The 21,341-nt window shown below is 32.3% G+C and overlaps 5 protein-coding genes across 9 annotated transcripts; 3 read left to right on the forward strand and 2 right to left on the reverse strand.

Moving 5' to 3' along the window:
* Window positions 1-48: 48 nt before the first annotated feature.
* LOC105681458 lies at window positions 49-3,310 on the reverse strand. Of its 2 annotated transcripts, XM_024370782.2 has the most exons (6): window positions 3,179-3,310; window positions 1,542-1,650; window positions 1,396-1,455; window positions 1,123-1,324; window positions 950-1,056; window positions 49-883 (listed from the first exon to the last, which is right to left on the reverse strand). In XM_024370782.2, the coding sequence occupies exons 2-6, from the start codon at window positions 1,611-1,613 to the stop codon at window positions 620-622; spliced, it is 705 nt and encodes a 234-aa protein (XP_024226550.1). In that variant the 5' UTR covers window positions 1,614-1,650; window positions 3,179-3,310; the 3' UTR covers window positions 49-619. The 2 variants fall into 2 exon arrangements, with proteins under 2 accessions (XP_024226550.1, XP_033179270.1); XM_033323379.1 differs by lacking the exon at window positions 3,179-3,310 and having other exon boundaries at window positions 1,542-1,809.
* Window positions 2,034-3,747, forward strand: LOC100741955. 2 transcript variants are annotated; one of them, XR_004462605.1, is made up of 3 exons: window positions 2,034-2,408; window positions 2,474-2,712; window positions 2,966-3,140. XR_004462605.1 is itself a non-coding variant. In XM_012391109.2 (3 exons), exons 1-3 carry the CDS (start codon window positions 2,373-2,375, stop codon window positions 3,705-3,707), a joined length of 1,002 nt encoding a protein of 333 aa, XP_012246532.1. In that variant the 5' UTR covers window positions 2,034-2,372; the 3' UTR covers window positions 3,708-3,747. The 2 variants fall into 2 exon arrangements, 1 of the variants encoding a protein (XP_012246532.1); XM_012391109.2 differs by having other exon boundaries at window positions 2,489-2,712; window positions 2,966-3,747.
* On the reverse strand, window positions 3,722-21,341 carry LOC100748663 (RNA helicase aquarius). The gene is made up of 15 exons (XM_012391095.3): window positions 21,007-21,341; window positions 20,292-20,928; window positions 20,019-20,197; window positions 8,675-8,788; window positions 8,225-8,328; window positions 8,021-8,132; window positions 7,725-7,938; window positions 7,381-7,429; window positions 7,072-7,307; window positions 6,600-6,987; window positions 6,268-6,516; window positions 5,830-6,187; window positions 5,484-5,740; window positions 4,271-5,405; window positions 3,722-4,188 (listed from the first exon to the last, which is right to left on the reverse strand). The coding sequence occupies exons 1-15, from the start codon at window positions 21,088-21,090 to the stop codon at window positions 3,958-3,960; spliced, it is 4,347 nt and encodes a 1,448-aa protein (XP_012246518.1). The 5' UTR covers window positions 21,091-21,341; the 3' UTR covers window positions 3,722-3,957.
* LOC100748901 (probable G-protein coupled receptor Mth-like 1) lies at window positions 10,198-15,029 on the forward strand. 2 transcript variants are annotated; one of them, XM_024370779.2, is made up of 7 exons: window positions 10,198-10,327; window positions 12,897-13,155; window positions 13,542-13,834; window positions 13,928-14,006; window positions 14,085-14,245; window positions 14,347-14,584; window positions 14,718-15,029. In XM_024370779.2, exons 1-7 carry the CDS (start codon window positions 10,303-10,305, stop codon window positions 14,914-14,916), a joined length of 1,254 nt encoding a protein of 417 aa, XP_024226547.1. In that variant the 5' UTR covers window positions 10,198-10,302; the 3' UTR covers window positions 14,917-15,029. The 2 variants fall into 2 exon arrangements, with proteins under 2 accessions (XP_024226547.1, XP_033179268.1); XM_033323377.1 differs by lacking the exon at window positions 10,198-10,327 and adding an exon at window positions 10,673-10,844.
* LOC100749020 (probable G-protein coupled receptor Mth-like 5) lies at window positions 17,213-19,509 on the forward strand. Of its 2 annotated transcripts, XM_024370773.2 has the most exons (3): window positions 17,213-17,511; window positions 17,601-18,523; window positions 18,648-19,300. In XM_024370773.2, exons 2-3 carry the CDS (start codon window positions 17,728-17,730, stop codon window positions 19,298-19,300), a joined length of 1,449 nt encoding a protein of 482 aa, XP_024226541.1. In that variant the 5' UTR covers window positions 17,213-17,511; window positions 17,601-17,727. The 2 variants fall into 2 exon arrangements, with proteins under 2 accessions (XP_024226541.1, XP_012246526.1); XM_012391103.3 differs by having other exon boundaries at window positions 17,214-18,523; window positions 18,648-19,509.

Consider the following 21,341-nt stretch of genomic DNA (forward strand, 5'->3'; position numbering starts at 1 on the left):
GATATGAATTAACATTCCAGAACAAATTGTATAATAAAACTATTAAAATAATTGTTCTATAAATAAAATAATTTATATTAGAGATCACATTTGCTTATAAATTACACATTTAATTCAAATGTTTTCTGTGATTATAAAGATACCATGTGTGAATCTTCCATTAAATTTTTAATTTCTATTTTTGTATGTAATCTAGGATATTTTTCTACTTCGAGTATAATACATATTATACACAATATATGTATGAAAATAACAATAATGCATTACTCTTTGATGCAAAATGTTTGCAGATATATTTGTCTTTAACTGGGTATTATATATGCAGATTAATTTTGAACATGAATGGTGTTAAACAATGTTCTTAATTTTATATAGAATTTGGTAAGGTTGTATAACTGATATAAAAATAAATGTTTGCTTTTTTAAATATTGTTTTTTACTTCTATGATTTTGGTTATTGCTCCTGCAGAAACAAGCTTAAAATTTTAAACCTTTAAGTACATGTTTAAAACTGCTATATGTTTACTATTACTATAAATATTTTTAATATACTACAAAAAGGTATATAAGCTTTTTTTAAATTAAGATTTATAAAATTAGAAGAATTAAGAACCTGAAGTTAAATATTAAGTTGTTGTGCTATAAATGTAGGCAGTATTGATTTCAACTTATTATTTAAATTCTGTTGGATTCGCCATAAAATCGTAGGATTTTTAACAAAATGCCAGTGTCCATTTCTTTTATTTTGTGCCCATTTTTGTGCTTTCAATAAACACTTATGATAGCTTACGATGTCTTTATCTTGTATCAATGTCTTTGGAGAATCTTTTGCTACTATAGCAAAACCAAGTTTTGCTAATTCTTCACCAATTTTTATTTGTTTCTATAAAATTTAATATTGTGAATTGGTGCACTGAAAAAAAGAGCAAGCTTAACAATTCCTATTTACCTCATTTCGCTCTATAGATACTATACAAGTTACATAGTCCTTTTCTGTGGCTAAAGGAATAAAAGTTATTTCTTTTCCACTAACAATTGTTTGCAACCAACTAATACCTAAAAGCATGTTTTTTATTTTATTAGAGTAATAAATTTTCAAATGTTTAATTCATCATTACCTACCATTAGCTGTTACATCAAGACCAGCTACTTTAATTGGTAAATATGTTGGACTACTTAGTCGAGGCAAAGATATTAATGGTTTGTGATCAACCATTAAAAGTGTTCCATAATTTGGTTCTATATGTATCACAGTACCCTGAAGTTGAACTTTTTTTTGTAAAAAGTGAGATGGTATGCTGGATGGTTTTCTAAATTTGGCAAACTAAAAATACGACAATAAAAGATACAAAACGTAAAAATAAATGAAACATTATTAATATTTATTATACATACAGGTCTAATTCGATAGAGTGCAATCACTAAGCTTATACTAGCAATTCCATAACTGAATATCTGAAATTAAAAATTAATTAATATAATTATATTATATACATAAAAATAATGTTTGTGTGTAAAATAAAATGTAGGTTAGAACATACCTTCAACGTTTTGGTGTCTGTTTCGCTAAAAATGATAAATCTTTCGAAAATATTTGACTTTTTCTCTGACATTATTACTTTTATTTTTTCTTTAAAGGCTGTATGGTACCTGAAATACGTCTATATGAAAATACTTTATCGCGTATATATTTAACGAAATATTTAATCATCAGTTATTTTTACATAAATTCTTCGATTATGAAAAGCTTAAAATAGCGAATGTTCGTACATTTCTCATATGAAAATGTTTAATTTCTCAGATACATATATAAAATTTTAAATTAACATAAAAGATACAAACATTTATTTATTATTTAGTTCCATTAAGATCAATATTTCTATGAGAAATATATTATTAATAATTCATATTATACCAAGTAATAATATTGAATTTAGATCTAATCTAATGCATAAAATAACGCATTAAATAATTTATGTATATATCAAAGTTAAATTTCAATGAAGTGATATCATTTCTTTATGAAATAAAAATTATTTTAAATAAATGATACAATATAGTTTTATCAATTTTTCATATATAAATTTTGTATACTGTATAAGAATTTATGGATTCTGTTAATAATTATAAGAGAAATTTTTCTTCTGTTTACACAATATCTTAGTTAACTTTCATGTTCACATATCTGACATGTGTGAGTCGGTGCATTACGTTGACATAATGCTGGAGCCAAGGTGACAAGCGGCGATATTAAAAAGATCATCGATAGAACTTCTTGAACAAATTGAAAACAAAAAGCCCGTGAAACAATAAGAGCAAGTAACTCACGAAATAATAATCAAATTATTAATAATTTACAATATATTTTAAAAATGTTTCGTGATGGTCAATATTTGGAAGTAATTAAGGTATCTCATTTAACAGCTGCTAACAGCTGTCAATAGACGATCTTGCATCTGCACAAGTAAAACAGAAGCTGTGTTCGTAGGCTTCGAATGATTGTTTAGTTACGGCTGTTGTTACTGTTCAAGAGAAGACTATCAAAATTAAAGAGAAAAAGGTTTCAACTAATAAATGGCTTGATCTCGAGGATTGGGTGGCACTGTATAAAATTTTGGAGAAAGCAATTTTGCGCAATGTTCAAACAGAAGGATCGCCTCAGAATTTTAAGAAATGCAAATGTAAAAAATCTACTCGACAATTGGAAATCACGTAAGCAAAATCATTTTATGTTCGATATTAATTTCTTAATTTTACTTAAGTTATGCTATTTTTCATATATATTTATTTATATAAAATATAAATAAAGTAATTTATATAAAAATTATATTAATTTTTAATATTACATATAAAAATATTGCCTTTAACCTATTACATTACAATTTAAAAAATATATACATCAATGGTTACATCATGATATATAATTATTGTTAGTTATTTACATAGATATTTTTACAAACTATAGATATACATTTGAACCATCAGAAAGTATAAAAGATGTTACATCGTTACCTACTATTAGAGTAAATGTTTCCCCAGCAAAGAAGAAATTAGAAAAGTCGGAATTACCCAAAGTAACAATAGAGAAAAAAGATATTTTGAATCAAATAACAGAAAAGCCAGTCAGGAAGACTTCCAACCATATACATCAAAAAGATAGTAAGAATACTTTACTCACAAAATCAGGAAACAATGATTTAGTAGCGAAGGAATCGATTAACACAAAAAACGATAGAGTTAAAAGATGTCTACCAGTTGACAATCTGGGAAATGATATCTTAGAGGAGTATGTACCAAACGCACCTGTGACGAAAAAGTTATGCACGAACTTGAACTATATACCAAGTAGAAAGAGTACATTGGAACAAATCCAAGTATTTTCAAATGAATATTCTCCTGTAGTATCGGAGAATAAGAGCGTAGCAGACGTAGTTCGATATGTACCAAATTCCATGGATTTATCAAAAGTATCTTATGAAACGTATGAACCTAGTGGTGCAACCATTCTAAAACATCCTGAAGAATACATTCCCAATTCAAAGGGAATTAAAGCATCTATTGAGGAATATTATCCAGATTTTACTAGTAAGACGATGAAATTTGATGATAGTTATGTGCCGTCAAGTGTTCAACTAACTAACGAAAATTCGAAAAAGTTACTAGAAAGGCACAAAAAATTACAATCAGAAAAACACACGTTAAGATAAAAATATTAACAAAGTGAAATATGAATCTATTTATCTAAAACATTTTTAAAGCGAACATAAAATACATAAAATATATGAAAATCAGAATATGATATTTATAATAAATATAAATATTCTTTAATCTTACTATAACTTTCGACATCATGTCAATGTAATAATAATATATAATTTTAATAAAAAAAGAGTATTTTTAGTAAAAATATTTGTTTATTATTACTTAGTGCTCATTTATAGATGTATGAGCTTGTCTCTAACGATCACTGCCTTCATTTTCCGAAGTTAGGTCCTCAACTAAATTTTTAATTAATTCAAATTTTGGTTCTTTATTCTCTTCTTTTTTGATATTTTCCTGCTCATCCTCCATTTGATTAATTTCTTCATCATCCGTATCATCATCTGCTCCAGGATGGGCAGGAACTTTGTAAGATGGACTGTTAGGTGTTTGCATCATACCTGGTTTCTGCCATACTTTTTGTGATTCCTGTAATTAATTAAATGTTATTTATTGCTCTTTACTTAATTATGATATGAATGAATATAAAGAAAGTTTCTATATAACTTACTTTTATACCACTAACTTTTTCTATGTAATAATCGTAGACAAATTTAGCCATATGAGGCATGTCTTCAATTTCCATTGGTGAAGTAGAGAGATTAGCATTATTAAGTCTCTCGGTAGGATAATGTTCTTGAGGAAGAAGCTGTAGTTTTAATGGCCGCTGCATTAGCTGAGCAAATGCGGGTGTTAATTCAAAACAGTTGTTAAAAAGAGATACTCTAGCAAAAACATAAAGGCCAAGACGCGCTCTTGACATAGCGACTACTAATCGTCGTGCATCTCGTAAGTGACCGACAGCTCGAGTTTTCACAAGAGATAGTAATATATAGTCGTTTTGTTGACCCTGGTATTTATCAACTGTTGTTACTTTATTTGGTCGACCTATCAAAGGATTGCTAGCACATCTTATGTTTATTACGTCTCTTATTAAATGTTTTTGTCCATTATAAGTAGTTAATATACTAATTTTGTCTGCTGGATAGCCAAGAAGACGCATGTACATAAATACAGCTACGCAATACTCAGCTTCAGCGAGATTTTGATAAAAGTAGGCACTGGGTTCACTTTCACCCACTCCATTGAAATCTTCGACATTAATAAGTTGAAAGTCATATAAGAATCCAGCATTTGCCACTAAGTATTCCGGGCTATTTTCCACATGTGCAAGATTGCCCAATTTTTTATAACGCCAGTTGTATAAATTGCAAATGCTGGGTCTTGCACGACCTTGACCATCGAGGTCAACTGTAGGAACACCCAATCGTACAAATCTTGCAAAAAGAGATTGTTCCATATTTGAATATTTCTGGAAAGCCATGTTTTTAATAACTGGTGGTAACTGATGATGATCTCCTATCATTATCCAACGTTTCAATCGATTATATCCATCTTGTGGATTCTGTAGTAATAACGGTATAAAAGTTTCAATTTCTAAAATTTGAGCAGATTCTTCCATGAGAATGTTGTCGTATTTAAATCCCATGTCTACTAGTTCACGTCTTTTAAGAGCAGCATGAGTACAAGTCATAGCAATAACTTTTGCTTCTTTGACTAATAAATATTTCGATCTATCTAAGCCAGATCGTAATAACTCGAAAGCTCTAAACTCTTCTAATTGAGCAAAAATCCGCTCTATATATCTGCAAGAATGATATTTAATAAAAATTTAGTTATAAATATAATTTCTTATGTAAAATCTTTATTTGATATAAATTTACCGAAAACAACTGCATGCTATTTCAAGATCTTCTTCATACGAATTTCTTTTAAATAATGGTTTTGGCGCATTGTCAAAGAATTTATGAAATGGAAATTCCTCATCTATGATAAAAGCAGCAGATGCATTATTTCCTGTCCCCTGTCTTTGCTTAATTCTGGTTTCAAAGCGTTCCCATCTTGTGAGTATTTGATACATAAAAAAGTGTCCTGCTGTTTCGCATGTATATGCGACATCACCTTTTACGTTTAAAGATTCCTAAAACCATTAATTTTGTACATTTTATACATGTAAATCATATGTAATAGATATAATACATATTGTAGTTCATATTGTAAATTACAAACCTGTAATCTTTGAACTTCCATTAAAAGATCCAAACGTTTAGCTAGAACATAATTAACTCTACCGTATCTGCTGAAATCTTTCTCAGTTTCTAGCGCTTCTTCGCCATGACCAAGACGCAATAAATGTCTTTCATCTATATCAAGTGCCATGATTTTCTCAAAAAGTTGATTCAGTGCTTGATTAGAATGTGTAACTATAAGGGTTCTCTGATTCGGGAAATTATGATAAAGATTTGATATAATTTGAACAGCGACATCCGTTTTACCAGTACCAGGAGGACCTACAACAAGCGTCAATCCTGGTTGCATACCTGCACGAATGGCTTCGACCTGCGTTGGTGTAAAAGGAATCTGATTTCTGGAATGAAATTGTATATAATATTATTATACATAACTTTTACTTTATCACTAAAGAAGGAAAAAAATAGTTCCTCATACTTTTTTGGTTCATTAGCTTTATAAGGGCCTCTACTGGGTGGCACATGAGGTTCAATTTTGATAACTTTCTTTACGGGTTCAACATTATGTTTCGCAAGTACATCTTCAAATGTTAAACGAAAAGGACGTACTAATTTCGATTCATCATTGGTAGAAACCTTAATTTCATATTGAGGGAAGCTATTTTTTAAATGATTTATATCAAGAAATGTATCATTGAAATCCATTGATGCAATTTCATTTGGCATTCTATAAGAAAATAAAAATATGGAATATCTAGAGACTTTTAATATTATTGTATATTTCAAGTATAATATCTGTATCTGATGTACCTAGAATAACGAGCAGCACCAGGATCACCATATCCGAGAATTATGTCATGCAACCAATAGGGTACGACGCATTCTGTATTCATAAGCTCTCTTATCGTTTCCAAAACTGCTTTGAAATTATTCTCTTTAGGTTTACGTCTCATTATGATGTTAAAACTTTCATATACATCTTCACCACCATGGCTAGCATTATCCATATCAATTCTATATTGATTACAATCTAGCCAAACTCTATACGTGCGAGTATCTCCAGGTAAAATCGGGCGTGGTTCAGGTCCATCTTCGATTACTCTACCGTTTGAATCTAACATACCTTCAACTTCACATCCTCGTACAGTTGTTAATCCAACTTGTGGTACAAAAGGTACTTTGTGACTGTATTTTGTACCTGCATGTTAAATTATTGACTTAATTGCCTTTTTAATTACATGAAGTATAATAAAATAATTAAAATTATTTGATGAAATCTTACCGATTGGGTTTTGTGGTTTAACTGTAATGAGGAAACAGACATCGTGTTTCCGGAGGTTTTCCCATTCAGACTTAATTTCTTTACGAACACTTAAATTTATTGTGACATCAGCACGTACTCTGGATGGTCTTTTCTCGCCAATATTAGGTTTCGCTACCTCGACTACAGCAAATTGTGTAATAGGTTGAGCCATTCTAGCCCAACCGCCGAAGTAAACACCACCATCTTCGGCTCGCCTAGATAAAATACATTATATTATTAATAATATACTTTTTAATGGTTTTAGTTTATTGAAATATAGTAATTTACCAAGGGCTTAGTCTGCTCACAGCATCTTCGATATCTTGCCGTATTTCATCTATAAATATTTCATATCATTATTTACTGTACTATATTACAGGATGATTTTTTCGCCAGTTGATTCAAATGAAATTATTCCACAGTGATAACATTATGCTAATCTATACATATGATTTAATATCGCAAATCGATAATGGCTCTGTGTTAGGTCAGAGACGATTACGTGTGTGTATATCCATGAAATAAAAATGAAAGTGTTTATCCGCGATATGATTGGCGACGTTGGTTTTGTATCAACTAGTGAGAAGATCATCCTATATTACTTCAATTAATTACATTTATTCTATACATACAAGTTGATTCAAGTCGAAATAGATTGAAGTTTCTCAGTAAATAATCGTGCAGAGTAAGAAATTGCAGATTCAATTTTGGCAAAGCTAAACAACCTTCGCCAGAAAAATATTCTGTCGGTACAATACTCTCGTTCCAAATGATCTCTTCTGTTGGATAAAGTGGCATTTCATTGAGCTCCTCTAACTGAGAAGCTCTACGCTCGTGACGTGAAATCTAAAGTTTATATTATTCACAATGTTAAATCTATATTTTCTATTCCTCCTTCTTTTACTAACTTTCTTTTTACTTAACTTACCAAAAGTTCTCGAAGAAAGTCTATATCATACCGGTACCAATTCTCATCTTTCTCGCGTTCTTCCGATGGTACCAAACTGAGGTAACTTGCAATTGATCTTAGCTTCTCTTGACTGAAAATTTGCATAGAGATAAAATATGAAAATGATTTATAATTCTTTAGAAAAGCGTACAATAAATAAGATACAAATTGTAAGGAGATTACCTGAGTAACCCGAAGTGTTTATAAAGAGCTTCTCTCGTATCAACGCTCGCTACATTCGCCAACGCAAAGCTTCGTAAGTCCGGGAACTTCGCAAAAACTGCTTTCTGTGCACAGTTTGAATTTTGTTTGTTGGTTTATGCTTTTGTACTCCTTTGGTTTTAATATGTGAACGCCCATTCTAACGAGAACGTTGATGATTTGACAAATGATGCGGAAAAATCGTTTCAATAATGCATAACTCGAAAGTTGAATACTTATTTACAAGAATTAACATATCAATTAATAGCAAGACAAGTAATTTTGTCATTTTCATTATTTGATAAGAAAGAATATTTTATTTCTTTTCTTGGAATTGTCTACTTCTTTTCGATAAAAAGAAAGATAAAAAAGAAATTTAATTTTTAAAACAATAGTTTCTTAAGCGTTCGAAATATATGTTATGTTTCATACCTGAAGCGAAGTAATTTTAGTGTAATGCAATTGTGTCATATCGTGATCAGTGAGGGGGTCGCCGCTTTCTTCATTGATTTCAAACCTCGCGTAAAACTTCAACATTTCTAATAGCTGTAAATCGAATAAACAAATATAATCATATATATCAAATATAATCAATAATATTTATCACACCATAATGTGATAAATAAAAATAAATGTCTATGATAAATAAATATGTAGACTATTAAAACTATGCAGATTCGTAATACGTTACTTCGTTTGACACTATTACTATTCACAAGTGATTTCCGATGTCACTTGCTATTGTTTAATTATTTTTTATGTTTTATTATGCATATATCGAATACTAATCCATTTATTTAAGGTACAGCCTATCCCTTAATGAGCTTTCCGTTGTTTCTATCAATAATTACTTTATAAATACACATATCTATGTCCATTCAAAGTTCACCTCGGTAGAGATTGATGAAGCAACAAGACTGTTTAATCATTCTCCACGACGAAAATATTACGCAAAAAAATACCATTACAATGAATGAAGAGACGCCTGCAAATCAATTATATTTGCGAGTGCCAATGTGGATTAAATGTAACATTATTCAAGGCTGTGTCAGTTGTCCAGGGTTATAATAAACCATGTCTCGTCAGAAAAATCCTGTGAATATATGCGTAGCACGCTTTCTACATTATAACGTACGAATAAAATCAACATGACATTAATTTGCTATTAGCGTATTAAACTTATAAAATCTTATCTTGCAGTAGTTTATTTAAGCTTTGACCTTTCGGTCTTTCCGTAATTTATGGTAGGTGGATTATGGATGACTAACGAGGAATACTGCCCTTCCTAATTAATATTTCCATCTACCATTTCGAAATTGGAAGAAATCTAAGTTTTACCGTTAAACTGCGGTTGTTAATGCATTTATAGAAAATTTTAAGGTGAGGCAATTTTTTGGATACGCGAAAAATATACAAAATATCCTAGGTAAAGTATGCGTTACAGTAATCGGTAGATGAAACAAATCTTTATGTAAGTTTCGCTTGTTTTTTTATTATGTTGGTAAAAATATGAATTTATAAATGCATAACTATGTATAAACATCCATTTTTCTATGCCAGCATTATCTCTTTCTTTGTTCATTTTAGAATACTTAATTATTGTTTCGTAACAGCCTGTACAATATAATTTTACTTAAAAGATAAACAACATACGGGAAACTTGAAATACTTCAACGTATCTTGGATAGTTGGAAAAATATTAGAGATTAAATATCAATTAAGAGGGACAGAATAGCTAAGGAAACGTAGAAGAAGGGGAGAGGATCGTAAATTAGAATAAAGGCATCGGTGAACCTGTTCGACAGGAACCCATTCTCCTCGTGAGGATACAAAGGCACACTGAACACTGCACTGGTAGTAAGCCAGCCAAGAAGTCTGTACTTCGGCCACAGTGGGAGTATCTTATATCTCGGACCGGCTCATCAATGCTTCATCTACAATTGTTCAGTACCACGCGTAACGCAAGTGTGTCAACGTGTCTGTCTGGTTATCTGCCACTTCTTCGTTTTACAATCTTTATTTGTCGTACGAGTAGATCGAGTAATTCGTTCTAATAGTGAATGGAAAAACTAGTGGCTATAGAAGGTGACTGTTCTTTCTTCTTTTTCTTTAAGAACTGATCGAGATCAGTTTTTCGTCGATACGAAAGCGCTTCGTGCTTCGGTACAGTTTTTCTTAAATCAAGAATTCAGATGGTGAAAAGCTATATCCGCTGATAATTTACATTCTAACGTTGTATGTTTATCAAACGAGACAAGAGTATAAAATTAGACAAATTAACATGCTAAGACCAACAGAATTAATATGCTAAGTCGAGCTTAAATAGCGAAGGCTGTTTTTGATCGGTCCCAAGATTGATCTCTAAGATTTTGTTTCAATCTTTCATCAGACAACAAAAAAGACGATCCTTATTTTGAACTTCTGCGACAATAAAGATTGCCAGGTATATATGATTAATGGGATTGAATCGATTGGTTATTTGGTGAATTTTACTGAAACAAGCTCGTTCTGCAGTAGATGAAAAGCAATGTATTAATAAAAATCAGAGAGATGATGCTGAATGTGAATTATAGCAGGCGTTCGGGCACATTGCCAGTCAAAGGTACGTAAAGCTCTACTGATTGGATTATTCTGATTTTTATTCTTTGTTTATCTCCCTCTGTGTGTGTGTAACCATACACACACACACACACACATGCATATTCTATTCAGCTGCGTTAAATATTAACTCAACTACTCGTCGGGTTTTTAATTCACTGTTCGTGATATATTTTGAAATTTTGTCTTGTCTTCTGAATAGATTTTATTGAGGAAAGGTATGTTGTTGTGAAGTATGTCGTAGGCATTCTGAAGATGAATACTAGTTAATACTTGGACTGAGATAAATACTAAGTATTAACTTAATTACTCATCGAGTTACTTGGAAATTTTGTCGAATCTACTGAATAGATTTCATTGAGGGAAAGATATGTTGTTACAAAGTACGTCACAGATATTTCGAATACTAGCTAATAGTTTGCCTTAGATAAATAACCAAACAGGCCTTGGATTCGTATAGATTTTGCGTTGTAACGAATGTTTGACGCGTAACACGTCGGGAGGTTTTGCTTATGATAGATTAAGACGCATGTGTGTTTTAGGAATTTCCAACGAATTATTCGACGGAATGACGATGTAGGTTTTCTCGTTCGAGGAAGAAACATGAAATTTTACATGCAAAAACACGTGTTGCATCACGCGAGAAAAGAGAAAGAATTTACATGTTTGTTATTTTCCTTCTCTCGTCGATCACGGTTAAAGCGACTGATAGAAGGAAAGTGTCGAAGCCAGGGGCAGTAAAAATCATAGATACGCTCTATGTGCGTCAGATATATTGAAGATGTATGGCAAATAACGTTATCACCAATGATTAAATCATTTCACATTACTAACTTCCGTTACTTCACGAAACTATCTTTAATAAATAGGAAATTCTATAAATACGAAGTCTGCAATACTTGATTCTGCCATTCTCGCGCGTGTTTAGCGAACTTTTCATTCATCTTCTTTATGAGAACCCGATGTTTATTACTGAATGATACAAATGAAATGCAAATGAATACAAACATGTATCAATTTTGAGATATCGATAAAATCGTTTTTTTTTCTGATTGTACTCATTTAAGTAAAATATAACATAACATTGTAAAGCATTAGAAAATGACGATACAAATAATACTTCATTAACGTAATTTGAATAAATTGAATTAGCCGCATTGATACCATAGCAATCGTAAAAAACAAGAGAAAACACGTGCTGCACATGGCTCAATGAAAAAGAGCAATGGTTCGTGCAGGCATTGAGGAAGCTAAGAAAAGGGCATAAGGAGCATTCTCGCTAACAGAAGCACAAACATCCCTTTTCTTTTTTCGATCCAGTCATTTCATACTGCATACGTGCATAACAACCACCAGTGAACTATATTACTACAACTGCGTCTTTTTAAATGCGAATCTCTTTGTTTCCCAGACCGAACGTGCTCGATATTCAATTACCGATAACGAGAACAATTTTCTGCAATATATCATATCTTATCGAGAACATGGAATTAATCATTTTGTTAAATACATTGTTTATAATCTTTTTACGCGGGCAGAAAAAGAAGCATCGATCTACGATGAATATTAGAATGGAAAAGATGTTCTCTCTCGTCTTATTCCTTCTAAGAATTATTTGCCTTCATTCTGACATCGTTAACAATTTCGTCATATTACCACTCATTTTGCTACCAAATTAATAAGAACTTCCTGAAACATAGAAAAGATAAAATATTGGAATCGTTGTGATATCATAGCGATATTCGTGAAATCCCTTTCAAGCTTTCAGATTGTATCGATACATTCGTGATATTCGTCACGAGTGCCACAAGTTCGAAGTAAACGGGCGCCTTTACGTATCAAATATAAATACGTTTTAATACTCATTTATATACACAAAAATCGGACGATGGAGATTCTCGCTAAAAGTACTTGAAAACGATCTTTATAGTGCCATATATGTAGCAATAACAAGTGTGTGCTTCAATATATAATAATTGATATAATCTACTTAGTTTTCATGAAGAGCGAAACTTTCACGATCGAGTGTGACTGAGGATGAATTACCCTTTTCTAGGGTTGCTATGGATCAGTCTATTAATGTTGGCGATCACATGGAGTCAGGCGAAAGACAACAATTGCTGTTCGGATGGTCTCATGTGGTTACATACGCTGAATTGTTCTGATGGCAACGCGATTAATCTCGCGTGCTCATTTGGTTGGTACATAGTTAATCCTGAAATGTACACGTCCGATAACTTCACTATAATCGAGGAATATGGGAAACCGTGGCTGCAGTTTGTAGACACGATATCCACAAAAATAGAAGCAGAGAGGTAAACGATGTGTTTCAGTTGCATTTCTTTCAGTGACGTTTGCAATTTTTTTCAAGAAGTTTGTTTAGTCCTCAACTGTTATCGTTGGGTCATAGGGGTCCATAACAGTTCGCTCATATATCTTAATTTGTGTAGTGTTTATCACATACAACACAGAATAAAAGTTGAAATAAATGAATAACTAAATTCTCGTGGATCACGATCCAGCAACACTAATCGAAGATTAAAGACAATCCGTGAAATCGACATAATACTGTCTGTTAATATTCTTCTTTCTATTCTATTTTTAAAATATGAATAAAACAGGATTTAAGCTTATTTGACACTTAAATATGTTAAATTTTATGCACTTTTTTTGTATATTCCTAATTTAATTAAATATTCAGGTTCTGCGTGGCAAGAAATCCGAACAATGGTGTCAAAATTGCTTTGGTATGCACGGATACCGAATACGACGGTATTCAATGGAGAAACACATTGTTCTGCACCCTGAGTATCATATCGGCCATATTTTTGATCATCACCTTGGCAGTTTATGTTTTGCTACCAGAATTAAGAGAGATTCAAGATAAAGCAATGATGGCTGTAGTCACGTCATTAACAGTTAGCTATATCATCCTTTCCATTCAGATGTTGAGGAACTCGCACGATGATGATTATCATATATGTGTCTCTCTAGGTACGACATGCTGATAATCATTTGTTTATTTATATCACAATTACTCATTTACATTGTATGATTTTTAAGTCAATAATTCATTTATTCTTCTAGGATTTATTTTATATTTCGGTTTTATGGCTGTTTTCTTCTGGTTAAACATCGTCTCATTCAATATATGGAGAATAGTTTGGTAAAACCAATAAAGTCGATAAAAACATTTAAAGATCTAGTTCATTCGTATTCATCATTTGATTTGTTATTCCTACAGGTTTAAAGATTTTATGATCGGAGATAAAATGCTTTTTACTATTTATTCTATTATCGGCTGGAGTGGACCATTATGCTTATTAATTGCAATTTTGATTACTCATCACGTAGAAGGAAACCATCTGAAACCCGGTTTTGGAGAAAGTAGCTGTTGGTTCAATGGTAAGAACAATATCTTTCAAAACCTAACGATCTTTTAATAGTCTCCGTTATTATATATTAATCTTGTTATTGAATAACGACTATCGTCTATGTTTTTATAGGACATGAACAAACGTGGGCGTATTTTTATGGCCCAATCAGTATTTTATTGACGTTAAACGTTATCTATCTCGGCCTAACTGGCTGGCGATTGTGGCATCAGTATCGTAACTATAGCGGAAGCAAATTACGAGTACTTCGTTTTAAATGCCTGCTTTACATCAAACTGATACTTTTCATGGGCGTAACATGGATTTTTGAAGTGCTTTCGTATGCTGATCATAGTAAACAAGATTTCTGGTAATTTCCATCATTTTTGTTTATCAACAAAATAAGTCACAATCTCGTCGAAGAAATTAATTTTCTCAATTGCTAAGATATAGTAGACACGTTGATGCTTGACTACATACTTTGATTCTTAATTCCAATTTAGGATACCGATGGATATAGTGAATGCATTACAAGGCTTTATAATATTCCTCTTGTTGGTTGGGACGCGAAAACGAGTGAGAAAGTTGTTGGCAAAAAAGAGACCTTGTGGGATTGGCTTTCCAAAATCTTGGGCAGCTTACGAGGATGAAGAGTGCGAGGAAGTACTACCTGAAGAAGTCGAATTATCGCAACATGATTAGTGTTTATAAAAATAACTTTGTTTCTTTTTCGTCGCTAATAACGTAACGTAATAAGACGTGTAGTTTCTTCTTATACCAATATATTCGACTAGTCGAAGATAATCATAAGTAATGACAATGAGACAAAGAATTACTTCTATTTAAGTAACATAGTCGTATAAAGATCGTATAGAATTTAATACTCTTTTAATGAATCGTCGTAAAATACGTTTTTTAAGAATCTCTACAAACATTGCCTAGTAACAAGTATCGCGTTAATTATCGTGTCATTTACTATCATGCGATTTTTGCCGATCTGTAGATTAGCTAAAGAACAAGAAGGTTCACAACTCATCATGGCAATTTCGTGTAATCTAGTAATTTTATTATCTTCTTCGTAGGCGTCCGTATCAAACTTTCTCATTCTAATCGACTGACGCGACACTTCCGAGACGACGATTTATCTTACATCATCATGTACTTCTGACGTCTTTGAGTCATTAAAAACGTGTTAGTCGACAGATATCGCAAACGTTAAAACCACGAACGCTGGAGCACACGAAATATGAGCGTAAACATTCGAAGTTGCCAGAATACTTTTTACTACCATAACGAACAAAATGAAAGTGTTCTATCTTAAAATAAATATAAGAGACAAAAAAAATGAATTATGTAAACAACGTCAATTAAGTATGATAATAAAATTAAGCGTCATTTTTAATTTAAGCATTATATCCATTGGAATAAAAAAATCCAGGTAATTTTAATATTACTTCACGTAAGTTTTATATCTTTTCCTTTCTAGAAATTATATTTATGTCATGTAGAAATAGATAGATAGAATTTTCTACAAATTAAAAAATTATTTAATTAACAAATTCAAAATAATCTACGGTGTGCAAAAAGAGGTAGAGTAAAAACTAAATTATCGTTGATACGCTGCATTGAACAATCGTATTTCTCGTTGCGTGAAGCTATTACGATGATTAAACAAAACAATCTGCGCGAGTAATCAATTAATTTGTTGCACGAAGACATGATAAACGACAATAGCGCAAAACAACAATGACGTGTGTGGTGGTTACCCACATACTACTATGAGTAATGCTAGTATCGACATTGCAAAGATGAGGATTTGCATTGTCGTGATACACACACGAATGCAACGTGACGTTTTCCATGGCGACGGAACATGTTACTGATCAATATTTTAGCAACGCAAAGGTTGCTACTGCAGCGAGAAATGCAAAACTTTTAATACCTTAGCAGTGACTCGTGTGCAACACGATTCTTTGGACTTCAAGTTCGAATTACCGGCAATTTCAGAATATTTTTATTCTTTAATTTATATAGAGTAATATAGTATAACAGACAGTGAATTATTTGTAAGATGATTTAGACCTTAATTTGTACACGTATAAGATAATTTTCCTTCGAAAGATGGTTATTTATGTAAAGATTGATTGACTAAGGACAAGTAACAAGGATTGGCTATCCGTAACATTTGTAGCGTAGTCTATCTTGAACTTTTTTTTTTGCTCATTATTCATAAAATATCTACGTTTGTATATTATACAAATGCGATAAGTTGCACTGTAAAAATAAACGTGCAAATAATAAAATAAATATGTCGTTAGCATAAATAAACGTATTATGATACATGATAATCGATTTGTTACATTGAAAAAGATTTCGTACATCGATTTTCGTTGTAGTCAACGAGAATGAGTTGAATTGATTGAAAAATATGTCCAAATTAACCATGCAAAAAAGGAGGAAATTTTATGAACTTCCAATTATGACTATTATATCTCCTACGAATAAGATTCATAATTAGAAGCTGTGCGAAACCAAGAAACGCGTTGTAATTTCAAGGAGCGATTGTGCAATATGATACAGATATATACATATGTATGTACCTCCAGCATGCCTCTAGACCTGATTTCATTCCTAAACTATACTATAATAAACTATACCTAACAATTACAATCTTTTTCGTATACATATAGCTATTAAAATGTCATTTCACTGCTTCAAACCTGCTGATTATAAGTAGATATGTCACTATACCCAATTCCAGGGCCTGTTCTAGAGGCATGCCTCAAGATAAGTTTCATCCATAAGTTTCATCAAGTATTTAGAGGCCGCTTAAAAACTGCGAAACAAATCGCACGTATATAACAAAGCACCAGTTAATCGTATAAAGTATGAAGTAATGCCATTGCATAAATGCTGATAAACGTGCTATAAATAATTATGTTATAGATGATTATATTATAAATATTCGGATCATACAGCAAATCGAACTTTTACAAGTTAAATTAACGCGAAGATACGAATATCGGAAGAAGAACCAACGAAGCCAAAATGCAAAGTAAACGAGAAAGGTAAAGATGAGTATACGAGAGGAGGGAGAGCGATGAGGCAGCCATAGGGAAGGGGGAAAGAGAGAAAAAGAGAGTAAGCAAGCCAGCGTGCGAGTGAACAAACGGAAGAGAAAAAGAGACAAAAAGATAGTGCAACAGAGAATGGAAATGGATGCGATGCGATGGCGGCGAGTATGGCAGGGGTAAGTCTCGCTAGGCGGGTAACTACTACCGCAGGCGGCATTGGCAGGTATGACGATGAACACACGAGTAGTCCTATTATCGTTGCGTTAAAATGAACGAGTGAATAACAACGCTGTTGAAATAACGTCAGGGTAGCCATCACGAAATCGATCACGAACAACGCTAAACTCGGCCACGGCGGAAAGTTAGTTGACGAATGAATGCACGGAACCAATGTATGGTAACAAAGACGCGAGAGTAGGAACGGTGCCGATTCGATGACATGTATTATCTCGTGAGTGCGTTGCTTATCATCGTTGGTATACTGGGGAATCATCCCCTTCTTGCAAACACAGACGGGAAGGCAAATTTGATCAGCGTGGCGAAGTGTTGCGAGCACAACGAGCTTCTTGTAGACGACACGTGCACGCCATTGACGGAAACGAACGAGACGGAGTGGAGACCGGAATTCATCGAGGAGGTCAATGGTATATCAAGGAGCAAACCGGTTAAACCGAATTATCAACTGAAGATTGGAAGACCTAAGTGTCAATCCAACGAGCATCAATGGAACGTATATCATTATCGATCAGGCGAGGATCGGCTCGCGATACTGACAACTGGCGTGTTGCGACACTACACCACCGATTTGACAAAGGGAAAGCAAAACGAATATAATGGTGCATTTGGATTCGACAATGCAGATTCAATGGACGAAGATGATCTGGAGACGGTTTCTATTCATTATGATTATCCGTTCGGACATTATTGCGCTGACAAAGCAATTTTGAGCAGAGATCGACTGGTAGCGATGTACGCGATGATTTGCGTACCCGACGTAGTCGTTACATGGTCCGATACAAATTATTTGATGAAACATGCCATCGATCCCACCTTTCATGCTATATCGATAGCTAGTTATCTGGTTGTCGCGGTTGTTTATTTTGTTCTACCACAACTGCGTGATCTTGTGGGAAACATGATAACTAGTATGACTCTGTGCCTTATAGCTGGGCAATCTGCGTCTACCGTCAGGATTTTCACGGAATTCGGCAATCACATCAGTTTTATGATTGCCGGTATGAAATACATGAATATTCATAAATATTCAAGCTATTCATGGAAAATTAAATTTCAATTCCAATTAGGATATCTTCGATTGAAAAATGCTTAACTTTTTACGAGAATATTTCTTTCTTTCAGATACCGTCATGTATGTCTCCTTGCTAGCTGCATTTTTCTGGTTGAACGCCTTGGGTTACTACGTATGGAGCACTTTCCGTTCGCGAAACGTATTTTTAAGAGTAACTGACGGCAGAAAGTACTGTTACTATTCTACGTATGTTTGGGGTTCGACGGTTTGCATAGCGGGCACTGCGATTTTTGCACACTTTGCCTTAGAAACTAATAAACCTGTCGTTGGTGGAAAGATATATCCACCTCAAGAAACAATCGGTTGGCTCGGTATTTCCGTATTATTTACATCGATCGCATTTACTATAATGATTGATTTATCTTTCGTATTAACAACCGCGAACAGGATTAAAAGAATGAGCACATACGGTCGAATTCATCATAAAATGAAATACAGCTTTAGAATGTTCGTTTTCCTATTTGCGATAATGAGTACCGGTTGGCTATTATTCCTGCTATCACGACTGAATTACGAAGCGTTAGAGTATTGTCATATCGTTATTAATTTGCTACAGGCAATTTTAATACTATACGTTTGCGTATTTGGACAAAGAAGGGTTACATTCTTACTTGGTAAAACATGCAACTGCTGTAATTCAGGCGAAAATATCGAGGGCCTTGATTGGGGCGAAGAAATGACTGCCATTAACGCAGGATATTAAACAATTTTTAAATCGTATAATCGATTATGAAATTCGATCTCAAATGAAATAATTTTGTTCTATGAAAGCGTTGTATTTTGCACATTTGATTAAACATATCAAGTGAAAAGCATATTTAGCAATGATAGTCTATATCACAAACCAGTGCTCGACAAGGAATATATCATATTAGTTCATATTAACAAATACATGTTTTATTAAGGCAGGAACATAACGTCCATAAATAGTAAGCTAAGGCATTGTATATAATGGTATTTAATTAAAAGAATTTTTAAAATCAACAAAATTATATTATTCTAGGAGAATATAATATTTATATGTATCATTTTTGATAGATTCATTGCTTTTTACATACAAACTTAAATATATCTATACTAAATATGTATTTATCTATTTGAATAATTTGGAACTTATAATCATAAGTGCCTTGAAACAAAATTTTTTATGCCTTACGAAAATGTGCACTTATCTGTATAAAATATAACATTAATCGCAAAATATATAAACATCCATAAACATTATCATTGCATCTATCATTTCTTATAAAAATATCATCTTCTAAGGAATTTTTTACTTTTAAGATATTCATATAATATTTATATTTGTACAAACATATGACTTTTGTAAATGGTGTATCATTTTTATAAAATCAATTTCAATATATCCTTTTATACTAGATATTTCTATTTATTTGAAAAACTTGAGAAATAAAATTTACCTGGCCAAACAATTCACCTTCTGGACGATGTAATAAATTGGATAGCTGACATCTCACTACCAAATGACAATCATCCATAACAGTATTGAAGAAACGTCTAGTTGGTAATAGAGCTTCTAAATCTATTACTAACTCAAGAAACCTTTCACAATATCGTACCTTATCTGGTAAGAGTGGTCCTATTGAGAAGTAAATAGCAAATTATAATATTGTACCACAAAACTATTTTTGAACAATATAAAACAGATTAGATTTTTATTTGGTTTAATTTACCTTCCTCCGGTACTGTTTCCAATATTGTCATAAATTTTATCATTAATCTGTGTAAAAATTTACGTTCCCACTCTAACTTTTCTTTACATTCAGGATTATCTTTTTTCATTATAACCTTCCAGTACTTTCTCCACTTTGGATATTTCCTAAACTCTAATTCTCTACGACCTTGTTGCAATGAAATCCACATGGACAATGACACCAGCCGTTTTACTTCTTCTCTAACTAATAATACTTCCATGGAATTAAAACAATGATTCAAAAAAACGATCAGTGCTGTTTGTTCTTTCAAATCAAAGTCCATTATACTGTCTTCAAGGCATGTCTCTAAGACTTTTTGGAAAAATTCAGAAAAATATTCTGGAAGTTTCTCAAATACTTTCCAAACTTGAACACGTTCTCGAAATTTTTCATTCACCATAACAACAATGGACATAGTATGAGCACGAGTTGCAATTTTTGTATTGTAATATGGCCATAGAAAATTTTCTAAATACTGACTGAACTCTAACATCATAATTCTTCGAATAGAAAATTTAGATGCACATATTTCTTGGATGTAAATATCTTCTACTATTTGTGAACTGAATGGAAGATGTGAATCTATAGTATGTGGTGCCCAATATTTATTTGCAAGCTGTAATTATTTAATAAAATAGATGTAAAGAAAAAATATGTGTAATCCATGTAATAAAGTAGGTTTAACTATAAATACCTGTGTTATACGATCAGCATTAATCTGTTCCACTGTGGGAGCAGGATTATTGCTTTTAACTGTCATAGCGTTTTGATTTTCCATGTTGGGCCGTTGACTCAATTGACTTTAAGGTTAAGTTTAAGGTTAAGATTAAAAATTAACCAATGTTAGACATGATAACAAGTAATATGCATTTATGTAGTAAACTGTATACAGTCATAAAAATCATTTATTTCACTTTCTTTCCAAATAAATCTGTACTTACTACAATTATTCAGATTTACTAGTAACTATCAAGCAGCACGTACTCATATAAAATTTTTATATTTTCATACACACAGTACCACGATTGT

The sequence above is a fragment of the Bombus impatiens genome, unplaced genomic scaffold (genome assembly GCF_000188095.3).
Source record: "Bombus impatiens unplaced genomic scaffold, BIMP_2.2 scf_0930, whole genome shotgun sequence".
NCBI lineage: Eukaryota > Metazoa > Arthropoda > Insecta > Hymenoptera > Apidae > Bombus > Bombus impatiens.

What these genes read in the sequence shown, in the direction of transcription:
- LOC100748663 (XM_012391095.3), bottom strand. Translation starts at nt 21,090, where the DNA reads ATGGAAAATCAAAACGCTATGACAGTTAAAAGCAATAATCCTGCTCCC. An exon ending in AAGGTGAATTGTTTGGCCAG is followed by an intron (nt 8,789 to 20,018) that starts GTAAATTTTATT and finishes TTCGATTTACAG; the next exon opens with CTATTAGAAATGTTGAAGTT. An exon ending in TAAACCACAAAACCCAATCG is followed by an intron (nt 6,988 to 7,071) that starts GTAAGATTTCAT and finishes TTTAACATGCAG; the next exon opens with GTACAAAATACAGTCACAAA.
- LOC105681458 (XM_024370782.2), bottom strand. Translation starts at nt 1,613, where the DNA reads ATGTCAGAGAAAAAGTCAAATATTTTCGAAAGATTTATCATTTTTAGC. An exon ending in TCTTGATGTAACAGCTAATG is followed by an intron (nt 1,057 to 1,122) that starts GTAGGTAATGAT and finishes ACATGCTTTTAG; the next exon opens with GTATTAGTTGGTTGCAAACA. An exon ending in TATCTATAGAGCGAAATGAG is followed by an intron (nt 884 to 949) that starts GTAAATAGGAAT and finishes TAAATTTTATAG; the next exon opens with AAACAAATAAAAATTGGTGA.
- LOC100741955 (XM_012391109.2), top strand. Translation starts at nt 2,373, where the DNA reads ATGTTTCGTGATGGTCAATATTTGGAAGTAATTAAG. An exon ending in AATATTTGGAAGTAATTAAG is followed by an intron (nt 2,409 to 2,488) that starts GTATCTCATTTA and finishes CTGTGTTCGTAG; the next exon opens with GCTTCGAATGATTGTTTAGT. An exon ending in ACTCGACAATTGGAAATCAC is followed by an intron (nt 2,713 to 2,965) that starts GTAAGCAAAATC and finishes TACAAACTATAG; the next exon opens with ATATACATTTGAACCATCAG.
- LOC100748901 (XM_033323377.1), top strand. Translation starts at nt 10,760, where the DNA reads ATGAAAAGCAATGTATTAATAAAAATCAGAGAGATGATGCTGAATGTG. An exon ending in AAGTAGCTGTTGGTTCAATG is followed by an intron (nt 14,246 to 14,346) that starts GTAAGAACAATA and finishes ATGTTTTTATAG; the next exon opens with GACATGAACAAACGTGGGCG. An exon ending in CATAGTAAACAAGATTTCTG is followed by an intron (nt 14,585 to 14,717) that starts GTAATTTCCATC and finishes ATTCCAATTTAG; the next exon opens with GATACCGATGGATATAGTGA.
- LOC100749020 (XM_024370773.2), top strand. Translation starts at nt 17,728, where the DNA reads ATGTATTATCTCGTGAGTGCGTTGCTTATCATCGTTGGTATACTGGGG. An exon ending in CATCAGTTTTATGATTGCCG is followed by an intron (nt 18,524 to 18,647) that starts GTATGAAATACA and finishes TCTTTCTTTCAG; the next exon opens with ATACCGTCATGTATGTCTCC.